A 27,713-nucleotide genomic window follows, 5' to 3' on the forward strand; every position below is an offset into this window, starting at 1 on the left:
GCCTACTCCGGGAGCGAGGACGCTTCCTGGGTGCGTCATCAGCATGCGTCCGGTTGGGAAAGTGACGACGTTCCTGGCGCGCGCCGGGCACTGTTTCTTCTCGGACTCCAGGACCGGCGGCTGTGGCGGCGGCTGTGGCGGCGCAGGGGTGAGTGGCGGCGGGAGAGGAGATGCGGGTTGACTGGCCCCTGAAGAGCCGCGGCTAGCGACGTGGTGCTGCCGCGTCCGGTCTTGCTCCACGCGGACCTGAGGGCGGGAGAGGCGGCAGGCCCCGGCACTCAGGCGGGCGAGACTGGCCCCTCGAATGGAGGAGCCGTGCGGGGGTCCTGTGTGTGATCTCGCCTGTCAGCCAGGCCTCCCGCCGCGGGAACCTTCCCACACCGCCTTTCGACGCCTGAAGCAGAGCTTGTTGAGCGCCAGGCACTGAAATGAGAGCTTTGACCGGGATGGTCTTTCACGCTAGGACAGTACTTTGACGTGGATGGTGATATCAGGTTGCGTTTTACCCCACAGTGAACCGAGGTGGTCTGGGTTGCCCGAAACCTCACAGGAATGACAGAAGAGACATTACATTCAGGCAGGAGTCTTCCTGCTTACCGGGACTTCCTGGACTTATGAAGCACTAACGATTAGTCATAAGCATTCGGAGAAGACAGAGCGGCAGACCATAGCTTTCTGTGCCCCGAGGTTGCTTGAATTATTTCTCTTTTTGCAGTGTTTTAACTCAAATGGGTGATGAAAAGGACTCTTGGAAAGTGAAAACGTTAGATGAGATTCTCCAGGAAAAGAAACGAAGGAAGGAACAAGAGGAGAAAGCAGAGATAAAACGCTTGAAAAATGTAAGCTATGCTTTTTAAGTAAGTGGTTTTCTTAAAGGAGATTTAATTTCTTTGCCCTCGTTTTTCCATTAGAACAACGCTTCTTCGGTGAAGTTCTTTTGTACTTCCAAATGTCACAGGTGAGCCCAAAATCTATTCTAAAATTAACAAAAACATTCATATACTCAGTTGACGATGAAGGTAGATTAATAACACACTGAAGCTGTATCTACATGAGAATATATCCTTAAAAAGTGAAATGTTCTGGACCTAGACTCGTTAGTACCACCAGACTAATGTGTCTCATTTCATGACTAATTCATTCATTGTACCATTTCCAGCCATTTTTAATATAGTGGGGACTTTTCTTGCATTCAGAGTGAGTGCCTTGTAATTACCTTGGTTTGGATGGTGACATACTCCAGGGTTTTTAGGTGACTAGATAAGAAACATTGGATAAGTACTTCTTTTGGTAAGATGAGGAAGAGATCGTTTGAAGTGTGTGTGTGTGTGTTTGTGTCACATACACACATCCTATCCTATGTGATATGTAAAAGTCCAACTAAGGTCTTAATTTTGGCTCATAAAAAAAACTAACATTCTTGGCACAACCTCATGTTCCTTTTCGTATATGGTGTTTTAAACTTTCTGTTCTCAGGTTTTGGGTTACCCCCCCCAAAAAAGTGATATTGATTACAGAATTTTTTTTATTATTTGTTTGTTTGTTTGTCTGTCTGTTTTCTGAGACAGGGTCTCTCTGTCTAGCCTTGGGTATCCTGGATTCACTTTGTAGACCAGGCCATCCGCCTGCCTCTGCCTCCCGAGTGCTGGGATTAAAGTTGTGGGTTACCTCACCTGTCTGGCTTGATTACAGAATTTTAAACAACAGTTTTTACATTTTGTTACGACTGTACCCAAAGTGAATGTTTAAAGTTAGTTAACAAACTTCAGCTAACATTAAAAATATGTTTAGACTGCACAGTCTTTAATCCTAACACTCCAGAACTCAGGAGGCTGAGGCAGACAGATCTCTTGAGTTCAAAGCCAGCCAACTATATAGTGAGACCCTCTCTCAAAAAACTGTATCTTTAGTAAGGTAAGGTAACCTTAGCATGTAGGGGATTAAGGCAGGTTTCTAGTTGGAAGCCAGACTGAGCTGCATAACAAGATATTTTTCATAGATCAGAAAAAGAAGAAAGGTTATCTATAAGGAAAATGACTTACTGTCTTGGTTTCCTTTGCTTCTTAGTCTGATGACCGGGATTCCAAAAGGGATTCCCTTGAGGAGGGGGAGCTGAGAGATCACCGGATGGAAATCACAATCAGAAACTCGCCATATAGAAGAGAGGGTTCCATGGAAGACAGGTGAGCAAGTGTAAGGTGCTGTGGTGGTTATCTTTAACCTGTAGCCCATGGGCCAGATGTGCCCCGGGTTATTGTGACTGTGTCCCATGCAGAACTGTTAACTACTTGAAGCATGAGCTTTGTGGTTTTTTCTGGTTGTTGTGGGGTTTTTTGTTTGTTTGTTTGTTTGTTTTTTGTTTTGGAATTTGGCTGGAGAGTAAGTGAGTGCGTATGTGAGTAAGTTCGCCCACAGAAGCCAGACGAGGACATCAGATCTCCCAAAGCTGGAGGGAAAGGATGCTGTGAACTTGGGGTGGTGGTCTTTAGTCCCGAAACTCAGGAAGCAGAGGCAAGTTAATATCTCTCTTGAGTTCAGGGCCAGCCTGGTGTACAGATTAAGTCTAGGACAGCCAGGGCTACACAGAGAAATCCTGTCTTGAAAACAAAAGTTGTGAGATGTTCAGTATGTGTCCTGGGAACCGAACTTGGATCTTCTCATTAGGAACAGCAGGTGCTGTGAGCTACTGGGCCATCTCTAGACCCTGGCCTGCCTTTTTGCAGTGTTACTCTGAAAAGCTGGGGGCTAGTATGGGGGCTGAGTGCTTAAGAGTGGTTGTTGCTCTTACAGTGGACCCAGGTTTGGTTCAGCAACTATGCGGTCATGGTGGCTCATAACTACTGTGAGTCTAGTTCCAGAAAATCTGACTGTCCCCTTTTTGACCACCGTGCACATGTAATATACACATATGTATATGTAGGAAAACATTTGGACACGTAAATGAATCTTTTTTTTTTTTTAAGTTAAATTTTTGTATGTTTAGGTTTTTTGTTTGTTATGAGACGGTCTCTCTCTGTAGACCTGGCTGTCCTGGAGTTTACTATATAAATCCTTGAACTCAAAAATCCACTTATAAAAAACCAGGTGTGGTGGTGCACACCTTTAATCCCAGCACTCTGAGGGGGAGGCAGGTGGATCCCTGTGAGTTCGAGGCCAGCCTGATCTACAAAGTGAGTGTAGGGCAGCCAAGGCTACACAGAGAAACCCTGTCTCAAAAGAAAATAAATAAATAAATAAATAAAGCACCTGTCTGTGCCCCCCAAGTGCTGGGGTTCACAGGTGTGCACCACCATGCCTGCCTGGTGCAGGTTTGCTTTTGTGAAGTGTCCGTTATGACGACAACATGAGCATGTAGTCCTTTGTGATAATTCTTCAGTCAGGGCAGCACCATCTAGATAATACATTCAGTGTCTCTCCTGTTGGGTAAGTCTGCAATGTCAGAAGGAACCCAGATTGATTCAGGGGGCCACTGTCAGCAGTATTGGTGCCAACATGTACGTCTGATGACTGTTTCAGTGTGGTGATGTGCTGTCATTTGTTTTCTTCTACTATCCTGTAAGATAGCTAAAAGAAGTAAAAGCAAAAGTTAAGATTGCATAGTTCTAAGAAGCTCAGAGTGTAAATTCTTCTAGAATCTTGGTGTTAAAAGGATTAGTTGAAAGTACTGATAAATGAACTTTTGGCTTTGTTAAAGCTAATTAAAAATTACAGGACTTCGGCAGCCTTAGCGGAGTATAAATAGCTAAATGAATTGTGTATAACGTATGATTTGACACATTTTAACTTGGCCATGAAATCAACACCACAATCAAGAAAATGAAGAGGAGGGGAGGAGGTTATAACCAGGATGTAAAGTGAATAAACAGCTTTTTTTTTAAGGAAGAAAATAAATAAATAAAAATTAAACATTTGCTAATAAAAAAAAAAAGACAATGAATGAGTGAGCATGCCCCTCCCTAAAGAAAGGCTTTTAATTCTACACTCCACATTGATCTCTCATATGTTTCATCTGAGTCTTAAAATCGCTTCAACTTCAGCTTTGCTCAGATGATGGCAGGAGCTGAACTTTATTCTGTGGAATAATGCTTTCCTTTGGATGTACTCTGGTCCCTGCATCTGCCATCATGGTGTGTCTCTCGTTTATTTCAGAGGAGAGGAAGATGATTCTCTGGCCATCAAACCACCCCAGCAAATGTCTCGGAAGGAAAAAGCCCATCACAGAAAAGATGAAAAAAGGAAAGAAAAGCGCAGACACCGTAGCCATTCAGCGGAGGGAGGTATGGGAGCTGCGCTGTCTCCCGGGTCAGGGCCAGCCTTCTTCACGGTGCCCCTAAAGCACTGTAGACGCTCCTGCTGCTCTGTTTTCCTCTCTCCCCTCGTACCTTGCTTTGACGTCATTGTCTACGTACACAGTGGCTGTAATTCAATATGTATAGGTAAAAACACCAAAAAAAAAAAAAAAGTGGATGTTGGGGTCAGGTCCCATTAGACTTGAGAGGTTTGGTCTTGTACCAATACTAAGAACTTCTGTTTTGTTTGTTTTAAATAACATTTCTTAAAAGCAAGACCTTGCTAAGTAGCTCCACTTGGCCTCCAGCCCCCAGGGCTCTCCTCTATCTGCTTCCTGTCCCGGGGTTACATGCATTTTCTGCTACCTAGCTTCCAGAGGGTTCTCAGGAGCACCGGGAAGACAGACCCTGAGGCCTGTTTAACTCTTACTATTGTAAGTGCAGTTGCTAATGTGGTTTTATAATATGATGAGAAAATATGGTGAAAGAGCCTTTTTGTTCTGTATTGTGTATGAATAGTGTTTTGTTGTTGTTGTTGTTGTTGTTGTTTTGTGTTTTTCATGTGTAGTTTGGCTGTCCTAGAATTCGATTTGTAGACCAGGCTGCCCTCGAACTCACAGAGATCCATCTGCCTCTTGAGTGCTAGGATTAAAGGTATGTGCCACCACACCTGGCATCTCTATCCTGTTTTTTTGAGACAAAGTCTTTCACTGCCTCTGCCTCCCAAGTGCTGGGATTAAAGGCATGCGCCACCACGCCCGGCAAGTACTAATTTTTTTAAAGTTATGAAAATAATATGTTGTGATATAACATTAAGAAAGGCGAAAAAAATAAAAAAAAAAAGGTGAAAAAAAATGGGCCAGATGTGCAGAGGCGGGGGGTCACTGTGAGTTCGAGGCCAGCCTGGTCTCCAGTGCAAGTCCAGGACATCCAGGGCTACACAGAGAAACCCTGTCTTGAAAAACCAAAAACAGAAAAACAGAAAAGGAAGATGAAAATCAGGGCTAGCAAGACAGCTCAGAGGTGCAGAGTGCGCACTGCTGTCCTTGCCCTTACATCAGACATCCTTCAGCTCCCACAGCTCAGATGTCAGGGGCTGCAGTGTGCTCCCGCCTCCTCAGCACCTGGTGCACACGCTGAACGTAAACTCACTCATCAGGCAGACGGTCAGGGGAAGACCTCAGGTCCCTGGGGGCTGCAGTTACAGGTGGTTGTGAGCCTCCTGGCTCAGGCCCTCTTAACTGCGAGCCTTCTATCTAGTCCCATTGTTTCTTTCTTGATGTGATTTTCAGGTGTAAGTTAGTCAGCCGAGGCTCTTCACATGTTGCTCATCTCTCACTAGGGAAGCACGCGAGAGTCAAAGAAAAGGAAAGAGAGCACGAACGTCGGAAACGCCATCGAGAAGAACAGGACAAAGCTCGCAGAGAGTGGGAACGACAGAAGAGGAGGGAGATGGCCAGAGAGCACTCCAGGAGGGAGAGGTGAGGCCAGCCGGGGGAGTGTGCTGCAGGGCTGCGGGAGGAGGGTTTAAGGTGGCAGGAGCGTGGGCAGCAGGCTATATTATATCTGCAGCAGGAAACAAAAGAATAAGCGTTAATCCTCATCTTTCTCTTTTATTTCTTCTGGGACCCAAGTCCACCAAATGGTGATACCCACATTAAGGTGTGCCTTTCCACCTTAAGACAGTTGTCCCTTTGTCCCCTGAGTCATTTTAGACTGTTAAGGTGATTAACTGACACAAGTTACCAGATAAGCACTCAGGCATTGAGGGTGATGTGAAGCCGTGGGGTTGAGAGTCAAGGCACAGTAGGAAGATTGGTGTTTTCTGACTAGTCCTGACCCTCTGCATTGGGAAGTGAGCCAACTTCTTTTAGGAACATGGAGTCTTTCTAGGTTACTTTATTTATTTTACTTTATTTTTCAAATTTGTTTATTTATTTATTTTGGTTTTTTGAGACAGGGTTTCTCTGTGTTGTCCTGGCTGTCCTGGACTCACTCTGTAGACCTGGCTGGCTTCAAACTTACAGAGATCCACCTGCCTCTGCCTCCTTGAGTGCTGGGATTAAAGGTGTGCCCCCAACCTGGCTAAATACTGGGTTACGTTAAAGCTGTGGTTCAGTGAGGTGTAGGCAGACAGACCTCTTTGAATTTTAGGCCAACCTGATCTACATAGCAAATTCTGAGACAGCTGTGGCTACAGAGTGAGACCTTTTCTTAAAAAAGCAAACAAGAAAGAAACAAAGGGGAGAATCTGGCAGCACCTAGAGGACGTTGTTCCAGCTCGTGGCCTGAATCCTGTCGCAGGCCAGTGCCTAGTACAGGCTTGTTTGCTGTTTGGTTTGGTTTCCTTTCCTGGCACAATAAATGCTCAGACAGAAGCAACTTCAGGGCGAAAGGGTTTATTTGTTTCACAGTTTCAGGTACAATTCATCACTGCAGAGCAGACAGTGCCTGGAAATTGAACCAGCTAAACATATTACATCCACAGTCAGGGGCAGAGAGCGGGGGCTGGACAGGTGGCTCAGCAGGTAAGAGCACTGGCAGCTCTTCCTGAGGTCCTGAGTTCATCTGAGCCATCTACATGGTGGCTCAGAACCCTCTGCAATGCTCTCTGATTCCCTCTTCTGGTGTGCATGAAACCAGAGCACTCATATAACATAAGTAAGCAAATCTTTTTAAAAAGAGCAGAGTGATAAATTAAGGAGTGTTCATTAGTTTTTAGCTTACTTTCTCCACTTTTTTAAATTTTGATTTATTATTTATACAGTATTCTGCCCATATGTGTGCCTGCCCACCACACAAAGGCACCAGATCTCATTACAGATGGTTGTGAGCCACCATGTGGTTGCTGGGAATTGAACTCGGGACCTTTGGAAGAACAACTGGTGCTCTTAAACCTCTGAGCCATCTCTCCAGCCCACTTAATCCACTCTTAAAGATCTCCCCCCCCTTCCCCCCCTCTTCCCCCCCCCCCCTCTCTCTCCCCCTCCCTCCCTCCCTCTCCCTCTCTCCTGCTTTCTCTCCAGCTTTTTTGTTGGTTTTAAATTATGTGTATGGGTATGCTTGTGCATGTGAGCATAGGTGCCCTGAGAGGTCAGAAGTGTTGTGTCCTCTGGAGCTGGAACGACAGGTGGCTGTGAGCTGCCTGCTGTGGTACAAGCTTTACAAGAGCAGTAGGAACTCCTAACCACCGGGCCATCTCTCTGGCCCCACTTTCTCCGTCCTTACATGGTTAAAAATCTGTTACATAGGGAATGGCTTAACCCAGAGTAGCTGTGTCTTCTTACCTCAACTAAATATTCATTTTAAAGCCTTTAACCCAGCACTTTGGAGGCAGAGGCAGGTGAATCTCTGTGAATTCAAGGCCAGCTGATCTACAGAGCTATTTCCAGGACAGCTAAGGCTATACAGAGAAACCCTGTCTTCAAAAACAAGACAGTTGTTGGTTTCCGCTGAAGCCCTTGGTGTGCTCAGCAGTCACTCTCAGGCCAGCAGTGGCTGGATATAACCATTCTTTACAGAGGAGTAGACACTGACCTACAGGAGGATCAGAAGTTCTGTTATAATTGGCAACATAGTGTGGGTTTAAAACCACCCTGGGATACAAGAGACCCTGTTTTGGAAGGCAGTGGGGGTGAGGGGCTGGAAAGATGGTTCCGCAGTTACAACTGCACTTATAACTACCTGTAGCTACATTTAGAGGGGACCTAATACCTGTCTGATCTCCACAGGCACCAGCAAGCACATGGCACACACATGTACAAAACAGTCATACATATAAAATTAATTTATTTAATTTATATAATCTCAGCATTATGGGACACAGATGCGGGCAGATTTGTGTCAGTTTGAGACCAGCCTAGTTTACAAAGTGAGTCCAGGACAGCCAGGGCTACACAGAGAAACCCTGCCTCGAAAAACCAAAACAGATCACATAGACTACAGAGGTGACATGCCTGGGGAATTAGCTAAAACTGGGTGTACACTGTACTTAATAGAGGAGTAGTTACCCTGTGTGAGGAGCTGGGTGTGGACTGTACTTAATAGAGGAGCAGTTACCCTGTGTGAGGAACTGGGTGTGGACTGTACTTAATAGAGGAGCAGTTACCCTGTGTGAGGAGCTCAGTGTGGACTGTACTTAATAGAGGAGCAGTTACCCTGTGTGAGGAGCTCAGTGTGGACTGTACTTAATAGAGGAGCAGTTACCCTGTGTGAGGAGCTCAGTGTGGACTGTACTTAATAGAGGAGTAGTTACCCTGTGTGAGGAGCTGGGTGTGGACTGTACTTAATAGAGGAGCAGTTACCCTGTGTGAGGAGCTGGGTGTGGACTGTACTTAATAGAGGAGCAGTTACCCTGTGTGAGGAGCTGGGTGTGGACTGTACTTAATAGAGGAGCAGTTACCCTGTGTGAGGAGCTCAGTGTGGACTGTACTTAATAGAGGAGCAGTTACCCTGTGTGAGGAGCTCAGTGTGGACTGTACTTAATAGAGGAGCAGTTACCCTGTGTGAGGAGCTCAGTGTGGACTGTACTTAATAGAGGAGTAGTTACCCTGTGTGAGGAGCTCAGTGTGGACTGTACTTAATAGAGGAGTAGTTACCCTGTGTGAGGAGCTCAGTGTGGACTGTACTTAATAGAGGAGCAGTTACCCTGTGTGAGGAGCTCAGTGTGGACTGTACTTAATAGAGGAGCAGTTACCCTGTGTGAGGAGCTCAGTGTGGACTGTACTTAATAGAGGAGTAGTTACCCTGTGTGAGGAGCTGGGTGTGGACTGTACTTAATAGAGGAGCAGTTACCCTGTGTGAGGAGCTGGGTGTGGACTGTACTTAATAGAGGAGCAGTTACCCTGTGTGAGGAGCTGGGTGTGGACTGTACTTAATAGAGGAGCAGTTACCCTGTGTGAGGAGCTCAGTGTGGACTGTACTTAATAGAGGAGCAGTTACCCTGTGTGAGGAGCTCAGTGTGGACTGTACTTAATAGAGGAGCAGTTACCCTGTGTGAGGAGCTCAGTGTGGACTGTACTTAATAGAGGAGTAGTTACCCTGTGTGAGGAGCTCAGTGTGGACTGTACTTAATAGAGGAGTAGTTACCCTGTGTGAGGAGCTCAGTGTGGACTGTACTTAATAGAGGAGTAGGCATTATCCTCTCTGAAGAACTCAGTGGGCTGTGTGTACGCCAGCGTCCATGGTACCATGTGTACCTCCTGTAACGGGTCCTCGGAGCAGAAAGAGGCAGAAGGACCGGTTCCTAAGCAGTGACCATCCAAGTAACTCAGTGAGCCCCCAGCAGGGTGGGGCTGCACTTCCTGTGAGAATGGTGGCGTGGGGCTAAGATGTTAGACCTACACCTTTTAGCAAAATATCTCAGCTGGGGACTCTGTGTCTGATAGAACTTTTGTACAACAGTGAAAGAAAAATAAAGACATTTCTTGGTAAGCAGAGACTGGGGGCCTTGATAGTTTATACCCTCAGGACGAACCTCAGGCTGGGAATGGCTGGAACGTGAGTGTTCCCGTCAGTAGAGGGGTTTGTGCAGACATGGCTGGAAAGGTAGAGGCGAATGGATCTTTGAGTTTGAGACCAGCCTGGTTTCCATAATGAGTTCCAGACCAGCCTCAGCTACATTGTGAAGACTCTCTCTCAGCCCCACACTCCCCCAGTAGATAGTAAAAATCGCCAGGCCTTGAAGTATTTCCTTGAATTGCCAGCTCTTAGGGCTCAGGCAGAAGAATTACTGAAAGCTTAAGGCCAGTCCAGGAGACATAGGAAAACCCTAACAAATGAAAAGTTCAAATAAAAGTACCATGAATTAAAACAACACATCAGGTGGGCTGGGCAGTGGTGGCGCACGCCTTTAATCCCAGCACTCGGGAGGCAGAGGCAGGCGGATCGCTGTGAGTTCAAGGCCAGCCTGGTCTACAAAGTGAGTCCAGGACAGTCAAGGCTACACAGAGGCTACACAGAGAGACCCTGTCCTAACACACACACACACACCCCTCTAGAAACAGAACCTTTTGTCTAGCCATGGCAATATGGCTACATGCTGTGTTCTCCCAGAGCTGCCAGTGGAAGCAGCAGAGCCGATGTGTGGAGTCTGACATGACAGCCTCCTCTTGTGCCTTGCCTTTTGCTGCTGTCAACACCTGAGAAGCCGTTTGTGGGCTCACAGCGTGAGTGTGCAAGTACACAACATAACTGAGCAGAAAACAAGCAGCCTGACCCAAGAAAAAAACTTGTGCCAGGCAGTGGTGGCACACTCCTTTGATCCCAGAACCTGGGAGGCAGAGGCAGGCAGATCTCTGAGTTCAAGGCCAGCACAGTCTACAGAGTGAGTTCCTGGACAGCCAGGGCTACACAGAGAAACCCTGTCTCAATATCCCTCCCTGCCCCCACCCCCCAAAAAAGAAAACTGCTTCCCGTGGGGGGGCAGGCACGGGATGGCTTGCTGTGCTTCCTCCAGGGACCGCCTGGAGCAGTTAGAGAGGAAGAGGGAGCGCGAGCGCAAGATGCGGGAGCAGCAGAAGGAGCAGCGGGAGCAGCAGAAGGAGCGCGAGCGGAGGGCGGAGGAGCGCCGCAAGGAGAGGGAAGCCCGCAGGGAAGGTAGGGCGCCACCTCTTCACCCCTGGGCCCCCTGGGTGGCTCTGAGGGGTTGCCTGTGGAGTTCACTCCTGTGTTGCCCTGACAGCGCCTGTGGTGTCAGCCTTGCCTGAAAGACACTCTGAAGAGAGGCAAAAGGAGTTTGTGGTCCTATACCCTGTTTTCCTTCATGTTAAATTTCATGGCAATATCTGCCTATTATCTATTTTACCCCTTTAAAAGGATTTATTTTATTTTTATTGTTTTTATGAGTATTTGGTTTGCATTGTATATGTCTTTGTATTGAGTGTGTGTGCCTGCTGTCCTTAGAGATCTACCTGAAAAGGGTGTCATATCCCCAGGGACTGGAGCTACAGACCAGTGTGGGCATCTGTGTGGGTGGCAGGACTCAAATTTGCATCGGACTTTATTTTTGAAGACTGGCTGATAGGAGAGGCTTACTTTTGTCATTTTGCTATTTATATGGTATTAATATATATTAATATATAATAGTTTTGTCCCTTATTTCTGCTTTATTGTCATCCTTTGTATCACTGATCTGCTTCCCTTGTATTTTTTGTTTTAGTTTTATTAATTTTTATCTTACGTGTATGAGTGTTTTGACTTGCATGTACATCTGTGCATCATGTGTGCCTGGTGCCCTAGAAGGTGGTAAGCCCCCTGTGGGTGTGGGGAATGGAACTTGGGTCGTTTGCAAGAGCAAGTGCCCTTAACCCCTGAGCCAGCTCTCCAGCTCCCTCTTTTCTTAAGCCAAACACTTGAATTCATTTCTCACTTTCTTTTGTGTTTATGCTGTGTCTAGTTTGTCTGTTTGTGTGGTCACCATGGGGACATATAGGACATTCTAAGTCTGAATTGACACTAGTTTTACTTCAGTAACTTGCAAGTTCTGTTTCCTTTATCCCTCTGAAGCTAATTTAGTTGCTCTTATCACAAAAAAATTCATCTCTGAATGTTGTATATTTAAAAATACATTAGCCAACAAAGAGCTAACACAGTTGTTACCTTACACCGGAAAGCAGTTTCATTGTACTGTGTCTCCTGGGTTTTGAACTCCCTTCTTGGAATATGTTGAGCAGTGTGAATGTTAGTGTTCGTGTCTTCTGAAAGTCTGCGTCTCAGCACAAACTTCACTGTGCTATCTGTCGCCCTCTGACCCTTACTGGACTCAGTCACCTCAGGTCATCTATTGGTGCCCACAGGCCTCTCTGGTATCAGTATTTTTCTTCAGTGGTTTTGCTTCCTGTTTCTTAGGTTCTGTAGTTTTCATTGCTATATCTTTCAGTTTACTGAGTCTGTTTTCTGCCTACTCAGATCTGCTCTTGGATCCTTATGGTGGGTTAAGTATTTCCATTGTGAATCTTTTTTTCTTTTGGCTGGACTCTCCAAGTATCCTGGTACGGCACTGAATTCTCAGCAGTCATTCTTCCCCAGGCCACCATATCCTGGCGCTCTGCGTCATCAGCAGGCCTGACTGTGTCAACTGTTGGGCTCTGGCGTCATCAGCAGGCCTGACTGTGTCAACTGTTGGGCTCTGGCGTCATCAGCAGGCCTGACTGTGTCAACTGTTGGGCTCTGGCATCATCAGCAGGCCTGACTGTGTCAACTGTTGGGCTCTGGCATCATCAGCAGGCCTGACTGTGTCAACTGTTGGGCTCTGGCATCATCAGCAGGCCTGACTGTGTCAACTGTTGGGCTCTGGCGTCATCAGCAGGCCTGACTGTGTCAACTGTTGAGTTCCGGTGTCATCAGCAGGCCTGACTGTGGTTACTGTTGGGCTCTGGCGTCATCAGCAGGCCTGACTGTGTCAACTGTTGAGTTCCGGTGTCATCAGCAGGCCTGACTGTGTCAACTGTTGAGTTCCGGTGTCATCAGCAGGCCTGACTGTGTCAACTGTTGGGTTCCGGTGTCATCAGCAGGCCTGACTGTGTCAACTGTTGGGTTCCGGTGTCATCAGCAGGCCTGACTGTGGTTACTGTTGAGTTCTGGCGTCATCAGCAGGCCTGACTGTGGTTACTGTCGAGTTCTGGCGTCATCAGCAGGCCTGACTGTGGTTACTGTTGGGCTCTGGCGTCATCAGCAGGCCTGACTGTGTCAACTGTTGAGTTCTGACGTCATCCGCAGGCCTGACTGTGGTTACTGTTGGATTCTGGCGTCATCAGCAGGCCTGACTGTGGTTACTGTTGGGTTCTGATGTTATCAGCAGGCCTGACTGTGGTTACTGTTGAGCTCTGGCGTCATCAGCAGGCCTGACTGTGGTTACTGTTGGGTTCTGGCGTCATCAGCAGGCCTGACTGTGGTTACTGTTGGGTTCTGGCGTCATCAGCAGGCCTGACTGTGGTTACTGTTGGGTTCTGGTGTCATCAGCAGGCCTGACTGTGGTTACTGTGGGGTTATTGGGACTTTTATGTTTGTGGCATCGCTTCTTTAACTTTGGCCACATCTGTTGGTCTTCCTGCTCAGAAGCCTGGGGACCACACAGCCCCGAGAGGAGGCCTCCTCAGCAGTGCTGTTGCAGCTCCCAGGGGAGGGCATCCCCAGCTTCACTTGTTCACCCCTCTTCATTGCTTCTGGGCTTCTTCCGATGAGGGTCCAGGGTGTGGAGGGAGGAAGCCAGGCTTGGCTGCCCTGCTCCCAGGAAGGACATGGGGAGGAAGCCAGGCTTGGCTGCCCTGTTCCCGGGAAAGGACATCAGGGAACTGAGCCAGGGCAGGGTTTCTTGGGGGATGGAGCTTTTCAAGGCAGAAATTTCCAAAGTGAGGATTGGTGGGAGTGCAAGTCCTGAGCTTGGGGAGCTAAGGGGTTGGTGGCTTTTCTCAGCCCCGTTTCCCTGCATTGGGTCCTTGGTCAGGGCGGGAAGACCTTCCTTCCGACGCACAGGCAGCTGGGCTTAGGCACCATCCCTGCAGAGCTGCTTGGGGAGGCTGGAGAGGAGATGCTGCCACTGTGGACAGCTCCTGTGGTGGTTCCTCATGACGGCTGCAGGCTGAGGAGGTGCTGCTCTTTTGACAGTTCCTACGCAGTACACTCAGGGACTACATCTTTAGTTCTTTGAGCATCTTTAAAATAGTTGTCTTAAAGTCTTATTTTTTGTTTGTTTCCATGAAGGCATTTTCAAAGAAAACAGTGATAGAAGGGGTCCTACTCAAAGCCAGAGGCATGGGACAGTGCCCTCTGCAGTCCCCTTTCCTCCTGTGCTCTAGACTGAGGCAAGTAGGACAGCGCAGTTTCTTTATACTTCTGAGCCATTGCTAGGCAACCAGCATGGACTTACCTCAGTTAGCCTTCATCTCACCACAGGCCAGGCAGCAGGTAGGCTCCTTGCCAGAGAAGTCAAGCGTGTGGACCATGGTACCACCGCATGGACACCAGCCACACACTTTCTCTGAGGAGGGATGTAGACTGGTGACTCTCTTCCATTTCCCCAGGCCGTTTCTATAGGTCGTCTTCAGACTGTTCTCGTTGGCACCTTCCATCACACCTACATTAACAGGGACAAACATTGTTGTTTCTTTGAATGTCTTGTGTGTGTGTGTTTTCTTGTTTTGTTTGTTTGTATTTGAGACAGTGTCTATACACAGCCCTGGCTGTCCTGGAGCTCACTGTGTAGACCAGGCTGGCCTCCAAATCAAAGGGATCCACCTGCCTCTGCCTCCCAAGTGCTGGGAGTAAAGTTGTTTGCATTTGTTTGTTTGTTTGTTTGTTTGGTGTCTTAGTCAGGGTCAGCGTTGCTGTGGTGACCCTTCATGACCTAAGCAACTCGAGCAGAAAAGGGTTTATTTGGGTTACACTTCCGCATCACAGTTCATCATCAAAGGAAGTCAGGACAGGAACCAGGATGCAGAGGCCATGGAGGAGCGCTACTTTCCACCTTGTTTCTCAAGGCTAGCTCAGCTTTCTTTCTTTCTTTTTTTTTTTTTTTTTTTTGTTTTTTTTTTGTTTTTTTTTTGTTTTTTTGTTTTGTTTTTTTGTTTTTTGAGACAGGGTCTCTCTGTGTAGCCTTGGCCGTCCTGGACTCACTTTGTAGACCAGGCTGGTCTCGAACTCACATCGATCCGCCTACCTCTGCCTCCCGAGTGCTGGGATTAAAGGCGTGTGCCACCACGCCCGGCTTTCAGCTTGCTTTCTTATAGAACCCAGGACCACCAGCTCAGGATAGCACCAACTACAGTGCCCTGAGCCTTCTCCCATCAGTCCCTATAGCCCTGTCTTATAGAATCTTTTTCTTTTCTTTCCTTCTCTCTTCTTTTTATTTTGTTTTGTTTTGTTCTTTTGTTTTTCGAGACAGGGTTTTTCTGTGCATTCCTGGCTGTCCTGAACTGTGCAGACCAGGCTGGCTTCGAACTCCGGGAGATCTGCCTGCCTCTGCTTCCTGAGTGCTGGGATTAAAGGCGTGTGCCACCACTACCAGGCTTAGAATTGTTTTCTTAATTGAGATTTCCTCCTGTCAAATGACTAGCTTGTGTCAAGTTGACACAAAACTATTCAGCACAGTTAGGAGGGTTTTTTGTTTGTTTGTTTGTTTGAGGGGGTTAGTTGTTCTTTTTTTTTTTTTTTTAATTTAGTTGTTTTGTTTTTTGAGATAGTCTCTCTATGTCCAAGAATTCACTATGTACATCAAGCTGACCTCCAACTCACAGAACTAGACCTGCCTCTGCCTCAGCTTTCCTGTGCTGGGATTCAAAGCATGCACTACTCTGCTGGGGTACTGGGTCTTGTTTGTTTGTTTGTTATTTAACCTGAGTGTTTGTTGTGAGTCTGAGGTCAGACCCCTCCTCAGGGCTTGCTGTGAATGTCAGCGCTGTCTGTACTGATAGCTGGCTTAGCACACCCTCCTGTGTCCGATCTGTCTGCCTGTCACTTTCTAGCCTTCCCTGCACATGAGACTGCTGTAATGTCCAGGCCCTTAAACATCTAACGTCTGAGAGTCAGGTGCAGTCTTAATAGCCTGGCTGCTTTATCTCTCTGGGAGCATAGGTCTTTGATGACTGGACAAGTCCTTTTTACCTGCAAACTACTCTGGAACCCAGAATAACTGATTGACCTGCAGACAAGGGTGGGCAGCTTCTGCTATGTTAACAGCCAAATTGACCAGAATTAACCAGTTGTTATCCACACTACCCTGGAACGTGAAGACCCTCCACCGATCTGAGCTCCACACTAATTGCATCACAGGCCGCGTTACTGAGGTGCTGCCTGACATTTTGCACACCACTGTCTTTGCAGAATTCTTTCTCCCGTTGGCCTCTGTGACCAGGGAAGAACATTTAAGAAGGTCCCCTGCTCAGTTGATAACCTCCAGCTTGGAGCTTTTTCCAAATGAGTTTGGCTGTAATGTTGAATCTGCTAATGCTGAGTGGGTGTGTAGCCCCCACGGACACCGCCGTGGTAGCGAAGCCATGGTGGGAAGCCTCCTCCAGCAGCACCCCTCTCTGTTCTGTGTGTACAGTGTCCGCACATCACCGCACCATGAGGGAGGACTACGGTGAGAAGGGAAAGGTTGGCCACTGGAGCCGCAGCCCTCTGCGGCCACCGCGAGAACGCTTTGAGCTGGGAGACAACCGGAAGCCAGGTGAGGCCAGGCAAGCATGAACTGTCTTTCCTGGGAAATATTTGAACATGAAATGTTGGGGTTTTGTTGTTGTTGTTGTTGTTTCTTTGTTTTTTAACTATCATGGTGTGTATTAAAGTTCTATAATATAACCTATTATTTTGTATTATATGCTAACCTGAAAAGTTTATTTTAAAAATGTTGGGTGGAGGGGAAGCCAGGTGCAGTGGTGCACATCTGTAATCTCAGCACTCAGGGAGACAGAGGCAGGCAGATCTCTGTGAGTTCAAGGCCAGCCTGGTACAGAAAGCGAGTCCAGGACAGCCAAGGATACACAGAGAAACCCTGTCTCGGGAGGAAAAAGAGGTGTGAGGTGGAAGCAGTTTATGAAATTAAGGAAAACCTTGCCAAGCAGTGTCTTATTCACAATAAAATCATGTGTTGGTGGCTCTGGTAAAAGCTCTTGCCACATGTGATGCCTGGGATCTGCGTGATGGAAGAGGAGTCATCTGCACAGGCTCCAAACGAGGCGCCTGTTTCTCTGCTGAGATGCGTGGCTGGTCTTTTGGAAGTTGTTCTCCTAATTATAATATGTGGACAGAACTGTTTTCTGTTGATCGTTGTGTAGCTACATGTAACTTTCTACCAGCTTTTGATCCTAGGTACTACAATTAAAAAAAAAAATTAGTCTGGTCGACAGGGCTTTAACTCCAGTCCTCAGGAGGGAGAAACAGAGGGATCAGAAGCTCAGGGTCATTCTCTGCTAGTATAGTAAGCTTTAGGCCAGCCTGAGGTATATGAGACCCTGTCTCAACAAATAAAAAAATAAGCGTGGAGATTTGGATAAGTGGTTAAGAGCATTTGCTGCTCCTGCAGAGGACCTGGATTCTGTCCCAGCACTCTCGACTATTTGTAACGTTAGTTACAGGGGATCCAGTAACCTCTTCTGGTCTCAGCGTGCACCAGGCACACTTATGTGCACATACATGCGGGCATACACACTCATAATATAAAGATACATAAATAAAATAATTTTAGAAAGAAACAGTAATTTTAAAATATATCTCCAAATTTGCCTGTGTATGGTTATTTTACAAGTAAAAGAAGAGAAAATGGAAGAAAGAGACCTGTTGTCAGACCTACAGGACATCAGTGACAGTGAGAGGAAAAGCAGCTCAGCCGAGTCCTCGTCAGGTAAGGGAGGCTGCCCGGCTGGAGCCACCTGCAGAAGCCTGGCTGCTGCTGCCAAGAGGAGGCCAGGGCTTACCCTGTGGCTCTGTTTTATTCTGTAGCAGAATCAGGCTCAGGCTCTGAGGAGGAGGAAGAGGAAGAAGAAGAGGAGGAAGAGGAAGAAGGGAGCACCAGTGAAGAATCAGAGGAAGAAGAGGAAGAGGAGGAGGAGGAGGAAGAAGAGGAGACCGGGAGCAACTCTGAAGAAGCCTCAGAGCAGTCTGCAGGTGAGGAGCTGGCGGGCCCTGCGGACCCGTTGCAGTTGCAGAGCTGTATGCTCCCTGTGTAGAGTTAGGTTCTTCAGAGGAGCAGCTCAAAGTGTCATGTGCGCCCACACCAAGGACAGCCGCCTCACCTTGTGACATGCACATGGACTCCGGGATTGGGACTGGGGATGTGGTTCAATGGGGCCTCGCTGGCCTAGTGTATGTGAGGCCCAGGATTCAGGCCCCAGGACCACCTCTTGCTGACTGTGAGATCCGCCTGACGGGGGCTGAACTGGCAGTCCATAGCTAGTTCCCAGCTCCGCACTCATCTGAGCAGACACTGTCCTTTTTTGCAGAAGAAGTAAGTGATGAAGAAATGAGTGAAGATGAAGAGGGAGAAAACGAAAACCACATCTTGGTTGGTGAGAACCTCTTTGTGGTGGCATCTGCCCCTGGGAAGCGAAGCTCTGAGTGAGGCTGGGCCTGTTAATACAAACCATCACAGCACACAGTGACCCTGTCACTTCAAGGTTTTCCCTGGGAGCTGTAGAGAACCGTTAACAGAGGTAGCAAGCTGAGAGGTGTAGTGACTCCCAGAGGACACCGTTGGTCACTTTGTAGCCTGTGCCCACCGTAGCTGACATTCCTTGGCAGAAAGCAGCTTTGTTTGGCTGGCTTCCTGCTCCGTGCCCACTGTGGGAACGAGGCTGTGTTGCAGAGCAGGTTCTGGGGTCTGATGGCATATGCACTCTTAGGATAGGGGAGGCCTGGCCTGCCATCTAGCAGCCAACAGGGCGTGGCCTCGTGGACATGAGTTCTGGGCCCACCCACTGCGTGTGGTAGCTGCCCTTATCTATGAGCCGGGGTCTAGTTGTGCCTCTGCTTCTGTCTGCCTGAGGGCTACAGGCCTCGTCAGGTGCCTTCCCAGGGGTTGGCCTTGTGTGGCGCCTTCATGGAGAACACAGTGCATCACTTCCAGCAGCCCCGGAGCAGGAAGAGAGTTGGTTGTACTTAGTTTCTCCTCTTCTGTAACTAGATTTAACTTTTAAAGTTCCAGAGTCAAGATTTGACCGAGACTCTGGGGACAGTGATGAAGGGGAGGAAGAAATGGGTGAGGGGACCCCACAGAGCAGCGCCCCAACGGAAGGAGACTACGTGCCTGACTCTCCAGCCCTGTCGCCCATTGAGCTGAAGCAAGAGCTGCCCAAGTACCTGCCAGCCCTGCAGGTCAGGTTCCTCGGCTGCTTCCCTGCTTTGACAGTCCACAGCCTAAGTAGGTGCTACAGCCTAGCGTGCTTCTGAGGTCTGGACGCTCTCTGTGCAGGAGTCAGGGTCCTTCCTTGTGCCTGGAGCACTGTGGGCCTTATTGGGTCCCGTGAGCTGTGTGTTGTTGCTTCTGTGTGATCCCTCGACATGGCAAGGGTCTCTCTGTGTAGCCCTGGCTGTCCTGGACTCACTTTGTAGACCAGACTGACCTCAAACCCAGAGCAATCCACCTGCCTCTGCTTCCCAAGTGCTGGGATTAAAGGCGAGCGCCACCACACCTGGCGGCTGCAAACTTTTGTTTAGGAAAATGCCTGTGAGTGGGTGACACTGCCTGGAGGATTTAGAGGGTATGGTCCTCCTGGGTGATATACCTCCTTCCTGAGCCCTTGTCACCTGCCCTCCACTTGGTGCTTCCAGACAATGAGTGTGGCCTTAGACCGAGCAGAGCAGTGGCACCCGGCCACGGTGTGCATGGAAGGCTGTCACTAGGGCAGGCCGGCCACGCCCTCACCAGGCCGAGGATGTCGTAAAAGACGTGCTTTCACTCATGCAAAAGTGGTAGGTGGTCTTGGGAGAAGCAGAGAAAGGAACAGGTTGTTTTTATTCTTAGCTCCCACGTGCATGCTCTGTTCTGCAGAGGTCACTTCTGCTAGTTCTCCAGCACGCCCACCCCGGACAGGGTACAAATAGGGTGCCAGGCTCTCAGATACGACTGTGTAGCCCTCATGCCCTGCTTCCTCCACAGGGGTGCCGGAGCGTAGAGGAGTTCCAGTGCCTGAACAGGATTGAGGAAGGCACCTATGGGGTGGTCTACAGAGCGAAGGACAAGAAGACAGGTGGGTGTCTGCTAAGGAGTGGCGGGGCAGAAAGCTCAGGCCGCTCTGGGGAGATGAGTTGGTTGCCCCTGCCCTGCACAGGCTCAGTCCTGGGAATTGTGACGGGCAGTGGTTTCCCTGGAGAGCCTTTGGTGGTCTTTGTGTAGAGTGTTGAGCCCTGAGCAGCTGGCCTGTGGTGTGCACGGCCAGCACGTGAGGGCTCTCCCGCCTGTGCACGGCCAGCACGTGAGGTCTGGGGAGGCAGCCCGGCCCTTTCCGTGATGCCAGTTCTCAGGCCACTCTGTACCTGTGAACCTTGCACCAGTTCTTAGATCACACAGTGAGTTCCTGAGCGTCTTGGTATCAGAGGTGAAGAAGGGCAAGAAGACCAAACAGCGCTTTTATACCATAAGTTGGGGCCTTTCCTTGTTATGTGCATGCTGGAATTCTAGGCACTTCACCACTGTATTACGCTCCTTGCCTGGGATTTCCTTATTCTTCTGTTACTTTCTTTCTGTTTTGGGGACAGGGTCGCACTGGCTTGGACTCCCTGTGTAGACTAGAACGGCCGTGAACTCCTAAAATCTGCCTGCCTCCTACGTGCTGGGATTAGAGATGTTGTCTTACTATGAGTACTCAGGGTTGGCCTGGAACTTTCTATATTGACTAGGCTAGCTTTGAACTTGCAGCCCTCCTGAATGCTAGGATTAGGGCGTGTGCCAGCACACCTAGCCACGTTATGGTTTTTAGTCCACATTTATGTCTTCTGGGGTACTTGGTTGATTTTTTTAATGTGAGTTTTCAGTATTTATGCTTATATGGGGAGGTTTCATGTGCTCATGAGTACAGATGCCCACAGCAGCCAGAAGTTGGTGTTGGGGTCCCTAGAGCTGGAATTACAGGAAGTTGTGAGTCATCTGACGTAGGTGCTGAGAAACAAAGCTCAGGCCATCTGAAAGCACAGCAAATACTCTTAACTGTTGAGCCATCTCTCCCGCTCCAGTACATGATTTTTACATTTTATTCTCTGACAATGTCATGCGTGTACACAGTATGTCTTGATCATACATGTACACAATATGTCCTTGACATCCCCACCCCGTATCCCCCCTCACCTTTTTCTCTTCCCTAAGTCTCTAACTCCTTGGCTCAGTTAGTGCTGCCAGCCCATGCCTGGGTGTGGCCCTCGCTGGAGCATGTTCCACCCCGTGAGGAGAACCCAGGCCATCCTGTAAAGTTGACTAGCTTGAACAACGGATACTGTGAGATCATGCGTGTGACAAGCATGTCATGTCCAAAAGACGGCATTTACCGTGCTCTTCCTCAGCCTTCGGCTCTTGTACTCCTTCCTCCTCTTCCATGATGTTTCCTGAGCCTTGGGCTGGGGTGCTCACGTGTCCATGGAGGGATGAGCACTCAACAGTCACTTACTCCGATCTCTTTGATCAGTTATGAGTCTTTGCATTAACCACCACTCACTACAGAAAGAAGCGTCCCTGACTGCTGATGCTTTCTCTCCTCCAGCGGCCTGCATAGCATCTCCAACCCTATGAAAGCTAGCCAGGAGGAGGGCATGTCCTTCCTGGCCAGTTCCAGCTTGATTTCTGTGAGTGTGTAGGGTCTTCCCGTCTGGTTATGACAGGAAACCAAGAGCAGTGGCCGTGGCCTGGCTTGATTTCAGGGCTTCCGAGGTTCCTTCCCTCCCAAGCTCTACAGACACTTCAAGTAAAGCACAGCTCAGGTCCTACGTCAACGCTAGGACCCAGGGCCGAGAGGGATGGCTAGGCAGTTAAGCGCACTTGCTGTTCTTGCAGGACCTAGTTCAGTTCCCAGCTCACGTGTGCAGCTCACAGCTGGCTGCAGCTCAGGTTCTCTGCATCTCCTCAGGCACCAGGCATACACGTGACGCAGTAAATGTTCATACATACAAAAACCCACATAAATCTTCAACACTCTCTCACTTAATATATGATTTTCCAAAACTAGAACCTCTGTGCCTCCAGTAGTAGGAAGTCAGGGCAGGAACCTGGACATAGGAGCTGATGCAAAGACCCCACAGAGGGGTGCTGCCGACTGGCTGCTCAGCCTGCTTGCTTGCTTTTTTCTTGTGACTGCTCTGTCTGCATGTACTCATGAAAGTAGAGGCCACCAGACCCCATTACTGATGGTTGTGAGCCACCATGTATTTGCTGGGAATTGAACTCTGGTCCTCTGGCAGAGCAGCGTGCTCTTAACCATGGAGCCATCTCTCCAGCTCCCCCAGCCTGCTTTCTTACAGAACCCTGAGCCACCAACCCAAGAATAGCACCACCCACAATGGGCTGGGCCCTCCACCATCAGTCACTAAGAAAATGCCTTACAATTGGGTGGTAGTGGTACATGCCTTTGATTCCAGCAAAGGCAGGCAGATTTCTGTGAGTTCAAGGCCAGCCTGGTCTACAAAGTGAGTTTCAGGATAGTCAGGGTTGTCACACAGAGAAATTTTGTCTTAAAAAAACAAAAAGCAAGCTGGGCGTGGTGGTGCACGCCTTTAATCCCAGCACTTGGGAGGCAGAGGCGGGCGGATCGCTGTGAGTTCAAGGCCAGCCTGGTCTACAAAGTGAGTGTCCAGGACAGCCAAGGCTACACAGAGAAACCCTGTCTCGAAAAACCAAAACAAACAAACAAACAAACAAAACCCAAGAAATGAAAAAAAAAAATGTCTTAAGGAAGCATTTACTCAGTTGAGGTTTTTGTTTTTTTTTTTCATTTTAGATGACTCTAGCCTGTGTCAAGTTGACATAAAACTAGTCAGGACAGCTGAGCATGGTGGCGCATGTCTTTAATCCCAGCACTTAGGAGGCAGAGGCAGGCAGATTGCTGTGAGTTCAAGGCCAGCCTGGTCTACAAAGTGAGTCCAGGACAGCCAAGGCTGCACAGAGACCCCGTCTCCAGGTGGGGAAAAACTAGTCAGGACAACTATTATAGATAAATATTCATACCGTCTGTAAATAGAAATATTTTAGTTTTCTTGTTTGTATCCATTTTGTTTGCTAAGGCTTCTGGTACTGTACTGAATAAGAGTGCAGTCCCAGCTTAGTCCCAGCTGTCAGCAAACAGAGACAGCCGAGTCTCTGAGTTGGAGGCCAGCCTCCAGCAGAGTGAGTTCCGGGAGAGCCAGGGCCACACAGAGAAACCCTGCTAAAGGATGGAGCAGATGGGCTTCCTGTTGTGTTCCTCACACTAGTGTGTGCAGGTGTGTGACGTGCATGTCTGTCTGTGAACCATGTGCATGGCTGATGCCTGAGGAAGCCAAAGAGGACGGAGACTGGCCACATGGACACTGGGAGCTACCGGGCCTCTGTGAGAGTAGTGAGTGCTCTTACCTGCTGAGCCATCTGCAGCCCCGGGAAATGCTTTTGAGCTTCTCCCACCTGATATGTTAGTTGTAAGTGTATCACATTTACTTTATCCTTTATTGAGATTTTTTTCCCTCGAGAATCTTAATGTGAGCAATGTTGGATATTGTCACAAAGCTTTTTCTTGGCGTCTGTCAAGATAACCATGTAGTTCCTGTTCCTGAGTCCGTTTATGTGATTTTTAACATTACTGGTTTGCATATATTAAACCATCCCTGCATGTTTGGGGAAAAAAACAATTTGAGTTCAATTTCCAGCAAATACATAGTGGCTCACAACCATCTATAATGTGATCTGGTGCCCTTTGCTGGTGTGCAGGCGGACATGCAGGCAAAGCACTGTATACATAATAAGTAAATCTTTAAAAAGAAAAGAAAAGAAAAAAAGACAGGCTCTCTCTGTGTAACCCTCATAGACCAGGCTGACCCTGAACTTACGGAGTCTGCCCACCTCTCAGTGCTGAGATTAAAGGTGTGCGCCACCACACCTGGCTTGGTCTTGTTTTGTTTATACATTGTCCCTCTCTCTAGCCAAGCTGTCCTCAAACTCACAACAGTGCTCCTGCCTCAGCTTCTGAGTGTTGGGATTATAAGCATGAGCCACTATGCCCATTTTGCCCACTGTTTTTCACAGATGAAATTGTGGCTCTGAAGCGGTTGAAGATGGAGAAGGAGAAGGAAGGCTTCCCAATCACCTCACTGAGGGAGATAAACACCATCCTCAAGGCCCAGCACCCCAATATCGTCACTGTCAGAGTAAGGCTCAGTCTCCACATCTGCATTTCCTGCCTGTGTGGGAGACTTGTCCCCTGAGAGGTCAGGCATTAGTATTTCAAGAGACATTAGCCTCCTAAGATGTGTGTCTTCAGTTTCAGGTTGGGTGGGGCTGGAGGTAGGAGCCATGTCCAGGCCCACGGGCTGACTGTTGATTAGGGCGGAGCCATGTCCAGGCTCACAGGCTGACTGTTGATTAGGGCGGAGACATGTCCAGGCTCACAGGCTGACTGTTGATTAGGGCGGAGACATGTCCAGGCTCACAGGCTGACTGTTGATTAGGGCGGAGACATGTCCAGGCTCACGGGCTGACTGTTGATTAGGGCGGAGACATGTCCAGGCTCACAGGCTGACTGTTGATTAGGGCGGAGACATGTCCAGGCTCACAGGCTGACTGTTGATTAGGGCGGAGACATGTCCAGGCTCACGGGCTGACTGTTGATTAGGGCGGAGCCATGTCCAGGCTCACAGGCTGACTGTTGATTAGGGCGGAGACATGTCCAGGCTCACGGGCTGACTGTTGATTAGGGCGGAGACATGTCCAGGCTCACAGGCTGACTGTTGATTAGGGCAGAGCCATGTCCAGGCTCACGGGCTGACTGTTGATTAGGGCAGAGCCATGTCCAGGCTCACGGGCTGACTGTTGATTAGGGCAGAGACATGTCCAGGCTCACAGGCTGACTGTTGATTAGGGCAGAGCCATGTCCAGGCTCACAGGCTGACTGTTGATTAGGGCAGAGCCATGTCCAGGCTCACGGGCTGACTGTTGATTAGGGCAGAGACATGTCCAGGCTCACAGGCTGACTGTTGATTAGGGCGGAGACATGTCCAGGCTCACGGGCTGACTGTTGATTAGGGCGGAGACATGTCCAGGCTCACAGGCTGACTGTTGATTAGGGCAGAGACATGTCCAGGCTCACGGGCTGACTGTTGATTAGGGCGGAGCCATGTCCAGGCTCACAGGCTGACTGTTGGTTCTTAGGAAATTGTTGTGGGCAGCAACATGGACAAGATCTACATTGTGATGAATTATGTGGAGCATGACCTCAAGAGCCTCATGGAGACCATGAAGCAGCCCTTCCTGCCAGGTACGTGTGCACCACCCCAAAGCCAAGGACCCCGGGTCACAGGGAGAGAGTGAGTGTGTGGTCTCTCCTGTCACAGGGAGAGAGTGAGTGTGTGGTCTCTCCTGTCACAGGGAGAGAGTGAGTGTGTGGTCTCTCCTGTCACAGGGAGAGAGTGAGTGTGTGGTCTCTCCTGTCACAGGGAGAGAGTGAGTGTGTGGTCTCTCCTCGCAGGGGAGGTGAAGACCCTGATGATTCAGCTGCTGAGTGGCGTAAAGCACCTCCATGACAACTGGATCCTGCACCGAGACCTTAAGACCTCGAACCTCCTGCTGAGCCACGCTGGCATTCTCAAGGTGAGCCTGTGCTTTCCTGGAAAGTACCAAGGCCCTGGAAAGCCAGTCCATCACCTGGCCTACAGCCACCCTGTCCTTGTTGCAGGTGGGCGACTTCGGGCTGGCTCGGGAGTATGGCTCACCCCTCAAGGCCTACACCCCAGTTGTTGTCACCCTGTGGTACCGTGCCCCAGAGCTGCTGCTCGGTGCTAAGGTGAGTCTGAGAACCTCCCTTGTCCTGTGGGAACCTCATTCATACTTGTGGCTGACGCCTTTGTGGGCCTGCTGTCGTCTGACTCATTTCCTCTGGACTCTCAGGAATACTCGACAGCTGTGGACATGTGGTCAGTGGGCTGCATCTTTGGAGAACTGCTGACACAGAAACCTCTGTTCCCTGGGAAGTCAGAGATCGATCAAATCAACAAGGTTTTCAAGGTGAGTGTTGGGCTGGCCTATCTGTCTTGAGCGTGGCTTGCAGTACCTATGCAGAACTAGGGCCAGGATTGGGGACCCAGGCCACAGTCTGGTCTTTTGGTGGCCTCTCTGACAAAGTGACACACACGTGGGTGCCATGGAGTGTATGTCTAATTCACACAGCCCTGTTTTTCAGGACCTGGGGACTCCCAGTGAGAAAATCTGGCCTGGCTATAATGACCTCCCAGCAGTCAAGAAGATGACCTTCAGCGAGTACCCCTATAACAACCTCCGCAAGAGATTCGGGGCATTGTTATCAGATCAGGGCTTTGACCTCATGAACAAGTAAGTCTGAGGGTGGCACAGTCTGCAGCCACTGGGCTCCAGGCTGACTCTCTTGCAGAATTGTCCTGGAAGGCCTGGAACATCGCGTTTTAGGGGACGCTGAGGCCCAGTGGGTCTCACCCTCCATCTCAGCGTAGCCCCACAGGTGTCCAGTAAGAAAGCAGAAGGCTTGGCTCAGTCTGCGATGGCCATAAGTGCGCTGACAACACAGCAGTGCTCACTGCCCGTGTCGCTCTCTTAGGTTCCTGACATACTACCCTGGAAGGAGGGTCAACGCAGAAGACGGCCTCAAACACGAGTACTTCCGAGAGACCCCCCTCCCCATCGACCCGTCCATGTTCCCCACATGGCCTGCCAAGAGCGAGCAGCAGAGAGTGAAGCGAGGCACGAGTCCTCGGCCCCCTGAGGGCGGCCTGGGCTACAGCCAGCTGGTGAGGGGCGTGGCTGGTGGGGTTCCCATGGGGGAGCCTGCGTGGGGGCACACTCCTTATGGCGGCCACCTTATTTCACAGGGTGACGACGACCTGAAGGAGACGGGCTTCCACCTCACCACCACCAACCAGGGAGCCTCAGCTGCTGGCCCTGGCTTCAGCCTCAAGTTCTGAGGTCACAGGGCCTGACGGCAAGATCTGCTGAGTCAGGACAACCTTGTTGTTACAGTTTCCCCCCATGTTGTTTATTTTGGTGGGGCAGGTTGTAAATTTGTAGAATTAAATCATGTTTTCCTTGTGTAAGGAGAGAGGTGTCTAACTTGCCTGGTGAGGAAGCGTGGGTACCCACAGGTGCCAAGTGGGCAGCCCACCTTCCCCACAGTAGCTTCTGGGCTGGAGCGCAGTTGGAGCTGTTTGCTTCTCACTGGGCCAGCTGAGCCAACACCGTCCTCACAAACCTTGGCCCTCAGAACCAGGTGTGTGACACCTTGAGCCACAGTGGGTTTTTATACATGAGGCTGTTAGATGTCTTAAGAAGTTGTAAACTCTTGTTGGAGGAGCTCTGGGATTCCTTTTGCCGCATGCCTGGGAACTTCTAACTGCCTAGACTTGGGTGAGCAGACAATCTCGCTCTGACATCACACATGCCACACCCTTCCTGTTGGCAATAAATATAAAAAATAGCTAATGATTATTATTAAATTAGTCTATAATTATTGTGACAGTATTATCCAACCTTCTTCATAATGAATAAAAGGCAGGCACCTGTTGTATTTTAGAATAAGCCTAATTTTACCTGGGGCGGGGCAGATATTAACCCCTTAAACAACCTCCCATTATTTGCCAGCCCCATTCCCAGGCCATCTGCTGTAATCATTCTGTCTGGGCTGCCTCCATCCATAACTGCAGAACACTCGCTTGTGCTGTTCATCTGAACCGCTTCCCTCCGTCCCGGCCCACGGAGCCTTCTTGTCCCATGATGATTCCGTCCTCTCTCCTCCT

General features: G+C 49.2%; 1 protein-coding gene across 3 annotated transcripts; it reads left to right on the plus strand.

Moving 5' to 3' along the window:
• The first annotated feature begins 17 nt into the window (after nucleotides 1–17).
• CDK11B (cyclin dependent kinase 11B) lies at nucleotides 18–27,014 on the plus strand. Of its 3 annotated transcripts, none has more exons than XM_084785152.1 (20): nucleotides 18–148; nucleotides 716–839; nucleotides 2,068–2,183; nucleotides 4,150–4,277; nucleotides 5,632–5,770; nucleotides 10,747–10,886; nucleotides 16,333–16,455; nucleotides 17,533–17,628; nucleotides 17,730–17,891; nucleotides 18,227–18,292; nucleotides 18,922–19,097; nucleotides 19,882–19,972; nucleotides 23,983–24,104; nucleotides 25,105–25,210; nucleotides 25,421–25,542; nucleotides 25,628–25,735; nucleotides 25,840–25,956; nucleotides 26,132–26,280; nucleotides 26,522–26,711; nucleotides 26,793–27,014. In XM_084785152.1, exons 2-20 carry the CDS (start codon nucleotides 729–731, stop codon nucleotides 26,883–26,885), a joined length of 2,355 nt encoding a protein of 784 aa, XP_084641278.1. In that variant the 5' UTR covers nucleotides 18–148; nucleotides 716–728; the 3' UTR covers nucleotides 26,886–27,014. The 3 variants fall into 3 exon arrangements, with proteins under 3 accessions (XP_084641278.1, XP_084641277.1, XP_084641279.1); XM_084785151.1 differs by having other exon boundaries at nucleotides 20–148; nucleotides 17,727–17,891; XM_084785153.1 differs by lacking the exon at nucleotides 18–148 and adding an exon at nucleotides 912–958 and having other exon boundaries at nucleotides 746–839; nucleotides 17,727–17,891.
• Nucleotides 27,015–27,713: the final 699 nt, after the last annotated feature.

The sequence above is a fragment of the Acomys minous genome, assembly GCF_964271855.1.
Source record: "Acomys minous genome assembly, chromosome: 6".
Lineage (NCBI taxonomy): Eukaryota > Metazoa > Chordata > Mammalia > Rodentia > Muridae > Acomys > Acomys minous.